This window comes from Chionomys nivalis, chromosome 25 (assembly GCF_950005125.1).
Source record: "Chionomys nivalis chromosome 25, mChiNiv1.1, whole genome shotgun sequence".
Lineage (NCBI taxonomy): Eukaryota > Metazoa > Chordata > Mammalia > Rodentia > Cricetidae > Chionomys > Chionomys nivalis.
In genome coordinates this window covers 5616197-5630143 of record NC_080110.1, presented here as the reverse complement: position 1 = coordinate 5630143, position 13947 = coordinate 5616197, and the positions used below count along the sequence as shown (strand labels likewise).

The 13947-nt window shown below is 44.4% G+C and overlaps 1 protein-coding gene across 2 annotated transcripts in view; it reads left to right on the top strand.

Moving 5' to 3' along the window:
• Positions 1-13928, top strand: part of Slc17a8 (solute carrier family 17 member 8) — a 37579-nt gene extending 23651 nt beyond the window's left edge. The window contains exons 6-12 of one of the 2 annotated variants that reach the window (XM_057757895.1): positions 1905-1991; positions 2316-2455; positions 3205-3354; positions 4727-4859; positions 8799-8909; positions 10252-10379; positions 12166-13928. In XM_057757895.1, coding sequence (XP_057613878.1) covers positions 1905-1991; positions 2316-2455; positions 3205-3354; positions 4727-4859; positions 8799-8909; positions 10252-10379; positions 12166-12519 — 1103 coding nt within the window. In that variant the 3' untranslated portion in view covers positions 12520-13928. The remainder of the gene's footprint in view (positions 1-1904; positions 1992-2315; positions 2456-3204; positions 3355-4726; positions 4860-8798; positions 8910-10251; positions 10380-12165) is intronic. The other variant, XM_057757896.1, reaches the window with a different exon arrangement.
• Positions 13929-13947: the final 19 nt, after the last annotated feature.

Sequence of the window (13947 nt, the reverse complement as noted above, 5' to 3'; positions counted from 1 at the left end):
ACCTGGGAACAGATGTGGTGACACAGCCTACAAACCTGGTAGGTGGAGGCAGGAAGATGAAGGGTTCAAGGCCAACTTAGGCTACCCAATAATAACCTGTCTCCATTCTGTAGATAGCAAAGGCAGCTGCAGCCAGGCTTCACGAGACCATTTCCAGCTTACAGAGCCTCTGACACCACAGCACAGATAACACCCCCAAGAGCCCAGGCGGCCTTCCTATCTTATCTCTAATGAGCCTCCCTGCTTCCTCAGATCTCACAGCCACAGTCCTGGTCCCAGGCCACACCTGTCTGAGGGATCAGGCCGAGGTTAGGCAGGTGCGATAGTTTCTTATTTCCCTGCTTTCTGAAGATCTTTCTTGGTGTTGGATTTGGGAGACAGACTTCCTTTTCTGCTGCTCACTGTTCTTAAGGAGAAGTGTCTCATTCATGGCCTGGGAGGATTCAGTCAGTGTTTACTAGGAGTTGACAGGGCCTCTAGTTTCCCTAGCAGCTGTCCAGGGAGACCAGATTACTGCTTCTGGTGCTTACAGCAAGACAGACGTTCTCACACACGCTCACAAAGTTCAGGATTCGCAAAGCAAGAAACAGCAATGGACAAAACCACGCAAGTCTAAGCCTAAAGATTCCGCTTGCCTTTATTTTTCTTTTCTAGAACCACCAACAGTTCAGTCCATAAGACAGAATGATGGCTGCAAAAGAGACAAGCAGGAGAGGCTGGTTCCTGGGCAAAGAAGGGCTGACAAGGGGCAGGAGCTAAGAATAAAGTTTAGTGATTTTCCATGCATGGCCACAGGGCAAAGACCCAGGACAGTAGAGAAATAACCCGTTCCCAGTTAGCATCAGGTGACCCTTTTAGTGTGAGGGTCAACTTAGAGATACTCAGAAGTCTCTTGTTACACCCTGGAACCTAGCTTGTTATTTTTCCTGGTTTCTTAAAAAAAAAAAAAAAAAAAAAAAAAAAAAAAAAAAAAAAAAAATCTGATAAATAGCTTAGCTTTGCCTTGGTGGTGTAGAACCTTGGAACTAGTGACTCCATTTTGATTTTAGTCTTTTCTGTTGGGGCCAGTGTGAGAATTCGCATCATCTAAAACATTGGTCTCCTGTGATGCCTTGTCTTTTCTTTTCTTCCTTTTTTTTTAAATTGAGACATGGTTTCTTTCTGTAGTTTTGGAACCTGTCCAGGAGCTTGCTCTGTAGACCAGGCTGGCCTCCATTTTACAGAGATCCACCTGCCTCTGCCTCCCAGTGCTGGGATTAAAGGGGTACGTCACCACAGCCCGGCTGGTCTAACGGGTCTCCTGTAATTTGTATTCAATAGAAATGATCTTTTAAATGTATCCATTTAGGAAGTGGATGGAGAAAAAAGTCCTCCTGCCAGACTGGAATCTTGCTGAGTGGTGTGTGACCGTGCGTGCGCGCATGCGTGTTCTTCTGTTTTTGAAAAAGGTTCTGAAACCATCTGGGTGTGGTCCTCTAAAGTAGGCTCCAGACTCCTGTTCTTTCTGCCTTTAGCACCCAGCGCTCTGCCTGGCAGCACTAACTTTTATCTCATACTTTTCTCATCTCTGGGTTCTGTTTGCGCATGGAATTCTAAACCATGGTACCCAAGCAAACTTGGTCTAATCCCTGGATGTGTCTCTCAGTGAAGCTGAAGAACATCAGGAACACTCCCTCTCCTAGACACTCTGTTTTACAACACGCTCGGGGGCTGAGGTGTATAGCTCAGCTGCAGAGCTGTGACTTTAGTCCCCTGCCCGCTAACATCAGCAATAATGTTCACTGGGAACCCCTGACTGCTGTCACGGAGACATAGAACTTGGACTTCGTCACGCATACAGTGCCTAGGCTAGCAAGGCTCGTATGATGGTTGGTCAATGTCCCTCAGTTTTTTTCTGCTTCCAGGTTCCTATGCTGGGGCAGTCGTCGCTATGCCCCTGGCGGGAGTATTGGTGCAGTACATTGGCTGGGCTTCCGTCTTTTACATTTACGGTGAGTGATTTGGTTTCATGAGTTGACACACATAGATATGTTTTATAATACAAGGTTATTATATAAGGGTTTGCTATGAGAAAATCGAAATACAAAGGTAAGGTCATTATACAATGGGGAAGCCTACTTGTGATCAACTTGATACTTACATTAAACTTGGCATTTTAAGCAAGTAGAATAGGGCCTTCCTTTAAGTCTCAATCAAGGAAGATAAAAACCAGCAAGATACTTCTCAGTGAACATAAATTATTAGAAAAATTAGCAACTGTGGAGATCGAAGCAAGTGAGGTCTTGCCACTGAGCCCTCTGGTTTCTCATCTGCAGGTATGTTTGGGATTATTTGGTACATGTTTTGGCTGCTGCAGGCGTATGAGTGCCCAGCAGCTCACCCAACCATATCCAATGCAGAAAAGACCTACATCGAGACAAGCATAGGAGAAGGGGCCAGCTTGGCCAGTCTGAGTGTAAGTACAGACAGAAGGTAAAGTCTGGGCACTTTCCCACATGTTTCTCTTTATGATTGTGTTATCTTCTTGGTGGGGGAGGGTGTCCCTGCAAACACTACAGCTGGCGGAGGAGTGATCCATGAAAGGCAAGAAGGAAATCCCGTTCTGCGCAATTTAGTTAGCCATTGCTGGTTCAAACTTCTAACGTCTGACACTGTGCAGCTTATCTTAGACCTGTTAGACAGGACCATTTTGGAAATAGGTTTTCTGGTAGCAACTATCTTAATACCGTGTGTACAATAAAGCCGAAGGTGTGACTACATGGAAACTCTCTTTGCAAAGTACACGTAACCTCTACCATGAAGATGGGTTGTGTGGCTTAAGGGACTAGGATCTGGTGTGGTCTCAGTCATACAGATAGACATCTTCCTAAAGGATGGGTTCTATTGACTGAGAAGCAACGCTTAAGACAACGGTCTAGGGAGGGAGAGTCTGTGGTAAACATAATAGTCTGGGAGATTTGGGTGATGCCTGGCCCTACAGACAGCAAAGACCACCAGGTTATTAACCACGTCTACTCCCAGGCTCCTGGGTAGAAAACAGGTCTACACATCCCGTCCATGGCAGAGACAAGCCCGCATACTTCATATTCCTGGTTTCCTTGTGCTTACCTGTGAGCACAAAGACCTCGTGCTCTGCATGCCTCCTTACAGAAAGAAGACGTCAGCGTCTTCACTCAAAAGCTCGTGGTCTTTTTCGCCCCCTAGAAATTCAACACCCCGTGGAAACGGTTCTTCACATCGCTGCCCGTCTACGCGATCATTGTGGCAAACTTCTGTAGAAGCTGGACCTTTTATTTGCTCTTAATAAGCCAGCCCGCCTACTTTGAAGAGGTCTTTGGGTTTGCAATAAGTAAGGTAAATACACAGAGGCTTCCGATGCTCTTGAGCTGGCCGAGAATAACCGTTACATGATAAAATAATTAAAATGGCTGTCACTCACAAAGTTCTGGGACGCTTAGCATCCTAGAGCTCAGACAATAGTCTTATGCTTTAATTTCTTTTTGGTATGGATCAAACATGTATTAATCTGCATTTAAAGACAGTGTCGCTTAATCTAATCTCAGGATGTTTCTGAAACTAATGCGAACACTAAATAAAGTTCGAAGGTAAACTGATGGGGTGGGTTTTTCTCTTTCTAAGCCTCTCATTATGGGCTAGTGAGTTGGCTCAGCAGACAAAAGGCTTACGGTCTGTAACTGGAGGTTTCTTTCCCACCCACCAATTGATATTAATTACAAACTCTGTGGCCTGTTAGATCTTACAACTTAAATTACCCCATTTCTATTATTTCATATTTGACCATGAGGCTCATGGATTGTTACCTCATATCTTGCTTTTCCAGTGGCCCTGGCATCTCTCTGTCGCCGCCTTTTTGTTTCTCTTTTTGGATTTCCTGCCGGGCTCAATTCTGCCTGACTATTGGCCAGATCAACTTCTTTACTAACCAATGGTAATAAAACATATTCACAATGCACAGAGGGCCATCCTGTATCATGGTCAAGTGAGATTATTTTGGTTTGGTCACCAGGACTCAAATGGTAGAAGGAATGAATCAGTTCCTGAAACTGTCCTCTGCCCTCAGGAATGTGTGCTAAAACTTTCCCCTTCCCCCCAAACAGATAAATGCAACAAACTACTTATTGGGTGGCAGAAAGAACACTGAGATTAATGTTTCAGACCAGTCCTTTTTTTTTTTTCATTACGGTGGGTGTAGCAGTAACAATAGTTGTTTTGGATAGTTTAGAATCTTCTTGAATGTCTCCAGTTATTGTCATGAGGTTGCCTGAGTTTGATGGAGGAAACAGTGTAATCAACATGAAACATAAAAGCATCCTTTCCTCAAGAGAAAGCGCTGCAGCCAGGCACAAGTAGATGTCTGACTAGGTGCAAGCATTATTAAGCAGAAACCGGAAGAACCAGCATAGTATTGTGATGATGGATACCAAGTATGGTTTTCCTCCGCTAGGCCTTATTCTGCATACCAGGGCCTTGTGATGAGTCAGAGTTGTCTGGGGCCCTGTGGAACTTTCAGTCGGGTGGGGAGGACAATTGGTCCATACACAGAATCATCCTCTGCTTCATGGCCATGAAGTTCAGACCTCCTGAGATTCCGCATTAGATAACTGAACTTGGTAATGTCTGTGGGGCTGTGCAATGGGGGTGAGCAGGGACTTGTAAAGACCTCTCAGTAGAAGTTAAGTTGGGATTTTGCTTCTTTGCCTCCAAGGTGGGTCTGCTGTCAGCCGTCCCACACATGGTGATGACAATTGTGGTACCTATCGGAGGACAGCTGGCTGATTATTTAAGAAGCAGGAAGATTTTAACCACAACCGCCGTCCGAAAGATCATGAACTGCGGAGGTACTGTGCACTCCAAAGACACGACAATGGTTCCTGTAGGATTAGAGCTAACAGAATGGCAGAGCCTATGTTAGAGCCAGCCCAGACGTTGTCTCCCATCTAAGTTCTAACTCAGCTGGGCCCTGCTTAGCTTCTGAGATTGGGCTTGCCAGGCTCAGTCAGTCTGAGTCTAGGCATTGGAATGGATCTTGAAGACCTGAGTCCATGTCCTTGTAGATAGTTGAGTGTTGTCCGCCATATACCTGCCACGTGGTAGGACAACTTAGTTGATGGATGATGGATCAGGACACACTTAAAACCCAAGAAACACTTCTTCCTTATATTCTCAAGCCAAAGTAATATAACTTCTGGTAATGTATTTGCCTGCTATTTGTCTTTTCCATAATTCTTCCACTTACTATTTGCTTACAAGGCTTGTTTCCTCCTTCTCCTCTTCCTCTTCTTCCCCCTCCTCCTCCTCCTCCTCTTCTTCTTCTTCTTATCCTTCTTCTTCTCTTCCTCCTCCTTCTTCTTCAACTTATGTGTACATACATGCTTGGGTAAAACACAAAGGACAAGTGATTATGAATGAGGTACATGAATACCATCCCCTCAACTGAACTCAGGTTCTTATGCTGTGCAAAAAATTCCCGAACCCATGAGCAATCTCTCTAGCTCACAGATCTACAATTTTAAAGGCATGATTCTTTACCCTTTGGTGAGACCCATAAGATAGCCATCTAAAAGAAATATTAATGCTTTGACCTTCTCTTTAGTAGTTTTGAAAAAAAAACCCATGAATTTAGAAAATCAATTAACAATAGTTCATTCTCTCTATACAAATATTTTTTTTTTCCGAGACAGCATTTCTTTGTGGCTTTGGAGCCTGTCCTGGAACTAGCTCTTGTAGACCAGGCTGGCGTCTCGAACTAACAGACATCTGCCTGCCTCTGCCTCCTGAGTGCTGGGATTAAAGGTGTGTGCCACCACTGCCTGGCCAAAAAAAAAATTCATTTTAAAAGTTATTTTTGGACAATTTCATACAAATGTATAATGTATTTTGATCAAACTCATCCTAACTCCCTCTTTTATTCATGCCTCACGTCTCAGAAATCCTTCTGCTTTCTAACATGCCTTCTTTCACATCTTTTTCAAAGATTCTGCTGAGTGTGATTATGGTTGCTTACATGTGTATGGGTGTGAGTTGTTTGCTGGACCATGGACAACTTGCTAGCAGCTAGAGTCCTGAAGAAAAATGAGCCCTCCTCTCTCAGAAGTCATTAATTGTCCCTAGCGTTTCAGTCAGGACTACCCCTCCCCACCTACGTTGGAATGTTGACTGGCTTGATCTTGTGAATACATTGTGCATGTAGCTTGAGTTGGGTCCAGTTTATCCGTGCAATGGCCACAGCACCTCCAGAAGACAGTGTTTCCCAGTCCTCGTCCTGCTCCTCCAGCTCTTCGGGTTTTTTTTTTTTTTTTTTTTTTTTGTGCCCTCTTTTCTGTTACGTTCTTTGAGACTTAGGTTGGGGTAGGTGGGGTGTGACATACTGAAAAACAAAAAGCTTTTCTGACAAAACCCAGCATGAACCTATGGCTATAAGCATGAAACAATACAGCCTGGTAAAATGTCCATTTTGCAAAGCCCCTGTAATAAGCTCCTCCCCAAGGCCTATGAACTTCTCAGTGAAGTGCTTTGACCAGATTCAGACATAAATTTCTTCCCATGGAAAAGGCCTCAAATACAATCAGGGAGTCTTAATCTATAACATTAATGCCACTTTGCACCAGTAGGTAGGTTTTACCTGGCAGGCCTTATTGCAGCATGTGGGCTCCACTGTTGGATAAGACCATTGATGACCCCCACACACACACACACCATTGGCCCAGTATACAACTTTGTATTTTTATCCCATTATCTTTCCTTGGCACCAATTAATTGTTGCTTATTCAGTACCTGTTACGTGCTAGCTTGATTCTGTGTTAAGAGTGTAGTTTTAGATTGGGGAGATGGGTTAGTAGATAAAGTTCTTGTCATACAAGTGTGAGGAGCAGAGTTCAGATTTCTCTCACTCACATAAAAAAGAAAATAGCTGGGCAGGCGTGTCTGCTTGGCAGAGGATCCCTGAGACAAGCTGGCAAACTAGAGTAAATGAACTGTGGACTCTCACTGTCCAGTGAGACAGCCTGCCTCGGTCAGTGGAGAGTGATCTAGGAATACACCCAGCATCAGCCTCTGGGCTCCACATGCCTGTGCACATGTGTGTACCCACAGTCATGTGAATACACACAGACGTGTATGCATGCCATGTGCAAATCATATACACACATGCCAAAAAGAATTCAGTCTTGTAAGCTGGGTGCTGTGAAACACACCTGTAATCCTAGCACCCAGGTGTTGCAGGCAGGAGAGCATCAGCTCAGCTTAGGCTACCTTTTAAGACCTAGTCCCACTTAGCTTGTCTAGCATGTGCAAAAATGTACAAATTTGTAGCAGAGATAAAATGCAAATGAAAAAATTATAAATCATTATTGATAAGTTCTAGAAAATAGGAGAAAAGGAATAGGAGAAGGGAGGAAGCTGGCTGTAGAGGTTGAGGATGCTGTGGGTTGGGAAGCAGCCAGAGGGCTGTGTTGCTGCTACACAGAAGGCTGCATTTAGGATTGGGTGGAGAAGGGAGGTGAGGCTGTCAGAGAGGGAACTAGAGGAGCAAGAAGCACTGTCACTAGACGGTGCTACCAGTGTGGGGCCGTTGGCAAACACACAGAGTCCCACGGTTTAGGAAGACTCTGTGGCAAATGCATCAGAAGAAGTCAAAGAGTGAAGGTCACCAGTCAGGTTAATTGATGCAGGTGACAGGGGATGGAGCCCAGAATAGAGACGAAGGCAGAGATGGAGAAAGCAGAAGTAAGATTAGATAGCAACTTCTAAGGCTGAAGACACCTAATTGCATGTGAACACTGAAGACTGAAATCTGCAGTGGTTCTGAAGTCTCTGCTGGGCTGTCTGATGACCACACAGGCACCCATGTGTGGCTTCAATGTCTTGCATTCCTTTCCTTTTCTAGTGTTCCTTGAGGCTGTCTGATTAGCTCTGCTTTTTAACACGAGGAGTTGAAGCGCTAGGATAAACTACTCCAAGGTGACACGAGGCATGGTTTTGAGGCAGAATCTGAAGTCAGGCTTTCTGGACTCCATAGTCTCAGCCCTAAATGCGGCTAGGCTGGAGACTAATCAGAGACAGGGAGAAAGACATGGGAGGGGCGGTGTGCTTTGGGTTCTTCAGCGTGAAAACAAGAGGAATGGATACTCGGCTGCCCTGTGAGTAACTGTAGGACCCTCGCGCAGAGATGTGTGGACTCAGCAGCTCGTCTCCAGAATGAAGCCTCCTCTCTAACTACCCCTCACCCTTGGTGGGCGCAGGTGCTAGTTATGTCATCTCTCTGTCTGCTGTTAGATGAACAATCTAATCTCTCTCTCTGTCTGTCTGTCTCTCTGTCTCTCTCTCTCTCTGTCTCTCTCTTTGTCTCTATCTCCCCACCTGACTGAGGATCTTTTATTTCAGGCAATTATTACAGTTTCTGTTTTTAGAAGAAAAATATCGGATGAGTGTTGTCATGTTATTTTATGTAGAAGGCCACAACTTACACAGACACAAGGGGTCACTGGCTGTCTAGACAGCATTCAGACTGGCAGGAGCAACTTCCCAAGGATTATCTACTCTTTTCTCTCATCCTGGAGTTGTTTGTTCTCGAAGGTACCTCAGGGTATGGTAGAAATTTCACAGAACACTGAGGTAATAGCATAGTCATGCAGTCATGAGTATTGGGGAATATTGTAGATATCGAGCTAGGATGTGTGCACTGAAAACTGAGCTTTATGATATGTGGGTTCATGTGCCAGGTCAATAGCTTTGGCAGACTGACAGGCATATAACGCTTCTTCTGTTTCTATTTGCAGGTTTTGGCATGGAGGCAACCCTGCTTCTGGTGGTTGGCTTTTCCCACACCAAAGGAGTGGCTATCTCCTTCCTGGTCCTCGCTGTAGGCTTTAGTGGCTTTGCTATTTCAGGTAAAACATCTTCTGGGTTTCTGAATTGAGTATGGAGATTCACTAAGTCTTAGGAGGGAGGAAGGACAAAGAAATTGTCCTTCATTTAGTAGCCCAGGGATCCCCAAGGGACAGCAGGGCCACGGCACAGTTTCACCAAGCGGGGTAACATAGGATCCACCAGGGATGTGCTTAGACCCCATTAGAACTGGGGTTGTCCCTCTTAACTCCACCAGAGGAAAATATGTAAGTGGGGCTGAGGCAAAAGCAGAGGCCAGGCATATGTCCCAGGCTAGTCCCCAGTTCACCCTATCTGGCAGACTCACTTCCTTTTAAGGGACTGCTCATGCTAGCTCAATGACCAGGTTATTTGACCCCTGGTCACAGACATAGTGAGCGTTTAGAGTGATTTCTATAGCTTTCAAGGAGTTCTTGTCTACTTCAGTGCTTTAATTTTCCAAACAAGAAGGTGCAGGTCTGGAGTGGGGTTGAAGTTCCTCAGAACAAGTAGGAATGATGATGATGATGATGGTGATGGTGATGATGATGATAGTGATGATGATGATGATGGTGATGATGATGATGATGATGGTGATGATGATGATGATGATGGTGATGATTATGATGGTGATGATGATGGTGATGATGATGATAGTGATGATGATGATGATGATGATGGTGATGATGGAGATGATGATGGTGGTGATTATGATGATGATGATAGTGATGATAATGATGATGGTGATGATGATGATAGTGATGATAATGATGATGGTGATGATGATGATAGTGATGATGATGATGATGATGGTGATGATGATGATGATGGTGATGATGATGATAATGAAGATGGTGATGATGATAATGAAGATGGTGATGGTGATGATGATGATGGTGATGGTGATGATGATGATGATGGTGACTATGATGATGGTGACTATGATGATGGTGATTATGATGATGGTGATGATGATGATGATGGTGATGATGATGTTGATGGTGATGATGGTGATGATGATGATGGTGATGATGATGATGGTGATTATGATGATGATGGTGATGATGATGGTGATGATGATGGCGATGATGATGATGATGAGGGCTTACTGTGATCAAGCACAGATTCAATTCTGAGGACACTCAAAACCCTTTGTGTGTTATTCACACAACTACCCTCAGGGTAGGGACATGGGCAGGGACAGTCTGGCAACGTCCAGCCAGGCCTTTTTGGTAGAATGTCCATTAAACATATCCTAGAGAAGATCAAACTGATCGATGAGCTGTGGAGCAAGTCACACATTTCCCAAAGGGTATTAGGAATTCTGTTCTCAACTCTGATACTGGGGTTCTGGCTTTACCATAGGTTTTAATGTCAACCACCTGGACATTGCTCCACGCTATGCCAGCATTCTCATGGGGATTTCGAACGGAGTGGGGACCCTGTCTGGAATGGTTTGCCCCCTCATTGTCGGAGCCATGACCAAGCACAAGGTAACAATCTGCTCTGTGGCTGTGGGCTACACTGTTAGGGTAGAATCACTGCCCAAACTTGAGATCTCAGTGACCTTCTCCAGAGTGTAAGTGTGTGGCCTTGTCCTTGGAGCCTGAGATCTCAGTGACTTACTCCAGTATGTGAGTGTGTGTCCTTGTCCTTGGCTGAGTCTTGGACAACTGCCTTCTTCTCTTCTTTCTTCTTCCTCTTCCCCTTCCTTCGCTTCTTCTGCTCGATCCTTTATTGATGGCACCAGAGCTAATGGTTATCTAGTTTCACATCTTCTCAGCTGAGAAATAAATGTCTGGAGGAGAGAAGTAAAGGCTGTAGAGATTGTTTAGAGATACAAAGAAACTCAGGCAGCCAGCCCAGAATGAACATTTTATTTCAGATTGTTGTATGATTTTAAGGGCTAGACCTGGATAGCCCATTTCCACCCATTACTAGACTGTCACACATAAAGTACTGGTGCAGTGTGCTTCCTTGTTTAGGAGAAAATAAACGAGGCATTAGTGACCTTTCTTAAGAACCAACTTGGCCAGCCTTGACGCAAGGGGAGGAGCTTGGTCCTGACTCAACTTGATGTACAGTGGTTTGTTCTAGCCCACGGGAGGCCTGCCCCTTTCTGAATAAAGATGAGGAGGAGTGGGAAGGGGGCAGGAGGAGAGGAGGGAGGGGAAACTGCAGTCAGTATGTAAAATAAGTGTAAATGTGTAATTTAAATAAATGAAAAAGGACTCACAGGAGAGCAGGGGAGATGATTCAGAGGCTCAGAGTGCTTGCGGCTCTTTGAGAGGCCCAGGGTTCAGTTCCCTGCACCCACACGGCTCACAACCACTAGTAACCCTTGGATTACATCCAGATCCCCTGGAGCTGGTGTTACAGATGGTTGTGAGCTACCTGTGCATGCTGGGAATTGAAGTTGGGTCCTCTAAAAGAACGTCCAAGGCACTTAACCACTATACCCTCATCTGGTCTTCATGGTTACCAGACACACATGTGTTACACAGACAAAACACCCATAAACAGAGTATACAAACCCCTGAACCTTCAAGGATGTGGTACTTAGTTTTCACTGGACCTTTGTGGCTTTTAAACTTATTTTTATCTTTAAAATTGTATTTATATTTGTTCTATGTGAGTGAGTGTTTTGCCTGCTTGTGTATATGCATGCCACATACATATCATGGAAGCCAGTGGGGGGCATCGGATGCCCTGGAGCTGGAGTTAAAGATACTTATCAGCTACCATGTGAGTGCTAGGAACTGAACCTGGGTCTTCTTTTTAAAAAAAAAAAATATTTATTTATTTATTATGTATACAATATTCTGTCTGTGTGTATGACTGAAGGCCAGAAGACCCCATTACAGATGGTTGTGAGCCACCATGTGGTTGCTGGGAATTGAACTCAAGACCTCTGGAAGAGCAGGCAATGCTCTTAACCTCTGAGCCATCTCTCCAGCCCCCTGAACCTGGGTCTTCTGTAAGGACATTCAGGGCACTTAACCTCCCTGAGTCATCTCCTCAAGCACATATGACCTGTATTTTTTACATATTTATTTTGATATGTAGTTTGTATTAAAAGGGCATTCATGGTCGTCTTTCGTTTTCAAGTACTCAAATTAAGTATAGATTCTGGATGTTGAGTCTATCATATGTCTACCCAGAAGCCCAATGCAGCCTTTGGAATGTTTTTATCCCAGTGGAGGACTTTAGGGCTCTCTGTCAACCTCTGTTTTTGCTTAAAACAGTAACTGAATAGTAACCGGATATATCCTTTGTTAGACCCGCGAGGAGTGGCAAAACGTGTTCCTCATAGCCGCCCTGGTCCACTACAGCGGTGTCATCTTCTACGGGGTCTTCGCTTCTGGGGAGAAACAGGACTGGGCTGACCCAGAGAGTCTTTCTGAGGAGAAATGTGGAATCATTGACCAAGACGAATTAGCCGAGGAGACAGAACTCAACCACGAGGCTAGTGCTAGTCCCAGAAAGAAGATGTCTTACGGCGCCACCACTCAGAATTGCGAGGTCCCGAGGAGCGGCTGGAGACAGCAGAGGGAAGCGGCCTTCGATGCCTTCGAGGGGGAAGAGGCATTGTCCTACCAGAACGAGGAAGGCAGCTTCTCAGAAACATCCTAACGCCCACCTTCTCTTCAGCTTACAACCGGAAATAGTCCATTCCCATTGCCTTTCCCATACCTCGGCTTGCCAGGGGGCCAAATCATGGGACACTGGAGGTAGCTGGAGGAGGAGATTAAGTCAACAGCAGAGAACAGAGAAACACCTTCTTCCAGAGATAGGAACGTAACTATTGCTCTCAGTTGATAAAACAATTGGTTGTATTTTTTGCAGGGTCGGGTAATTGAGGTGGATGCTGGCTGTTGCGCCTTCTCTCGAAGAACTAGTTACTCAGAAAGAAATGGCTAGGAGTCTAAGGAGTAGTTTGCTGCTCAAATAAACATTGAAATAAATCCCTCTTTGGCCTAGGGAAGAGTACATGGTGTTCCCCCATCTCCTAAGATACCCGTACAGAGGAAAGTTTCCTCAACTCGACGAAGGGAACCACTCACCCGGAGGCCCTCTGTTGTGCCAGGTGCTTTATGGACATGAACATATTTATTTGACCCTCCCCCCCATCCTATTACATATAGATATCGCACCCATTTTACAGCTAGGGACACTGAAGGAACAGAGTGACCCACCCAAGGTCATCTTCTTGGGGCCAAGACTGACACTGGCAGATTATGGAGTTTTAGGAAGAGGGGTCCAGCTCAGCGTGGGGACTTTTTCCATAACAAAACCTGAGTCAGCTGTTTTCTGGGTAATTCCATGTTTGGTCAAGGGTGTGTGTGTATAGACTAATGTGGCAGCATGAACTCAAACTTATGAAATTCTGGACTCAAAATTCTTAAGGTCCTGTATTACCTGATGAACCAAAGAATTTGGTGAACAAGAGCTTTTTTTTCTTTAAAAGCTACCGACTAGTTAAAAAAAATAATAAATAAAATAAAGCTAAGCAAGCTAGCTGAATTTCCAGAAATGATTTAAAAGAAGTATACAAAGAGTTGGCTATTAAATTAAAACCCTCTACAGTATCAAAATGTGGTTAAATAATGTCCCGAGTTAAATATGACCCCATAAAACATTTAATAATCTAAGAACTAGACTCAGGAGAGTTTTAGCCACTTGTCTCTTGAAAAAGGTCTTATTTAAACAAAAGTGTGTCACCAGCTTTCTCTGCCTGTGGGTATAATAGGAAGTGTGGCCAGATGATATGAAATTATGCTCAAAATATTCAGAATGTCTGTACTTAGAATGTTCATTAAAAATAAAAAGATACGGTAGTTTCGTAGAGAAATACTACAGTCAGAATGTCTGTACAAGCAGGCCTGTACCTGGTGTGGAAAAAACTCATCTGCAATCAATCGTATTAGGCAATGGAATGGGTACTCCCACACATAATTAAAACTGCAGTGTTGGCTTGTAAGAGGCTATTAGAAAATAAAATGATTTTCCTGCTCCTTGGTTTTAAAAATTGTTGATATTTTCAGAAGGAAGCTTAACATG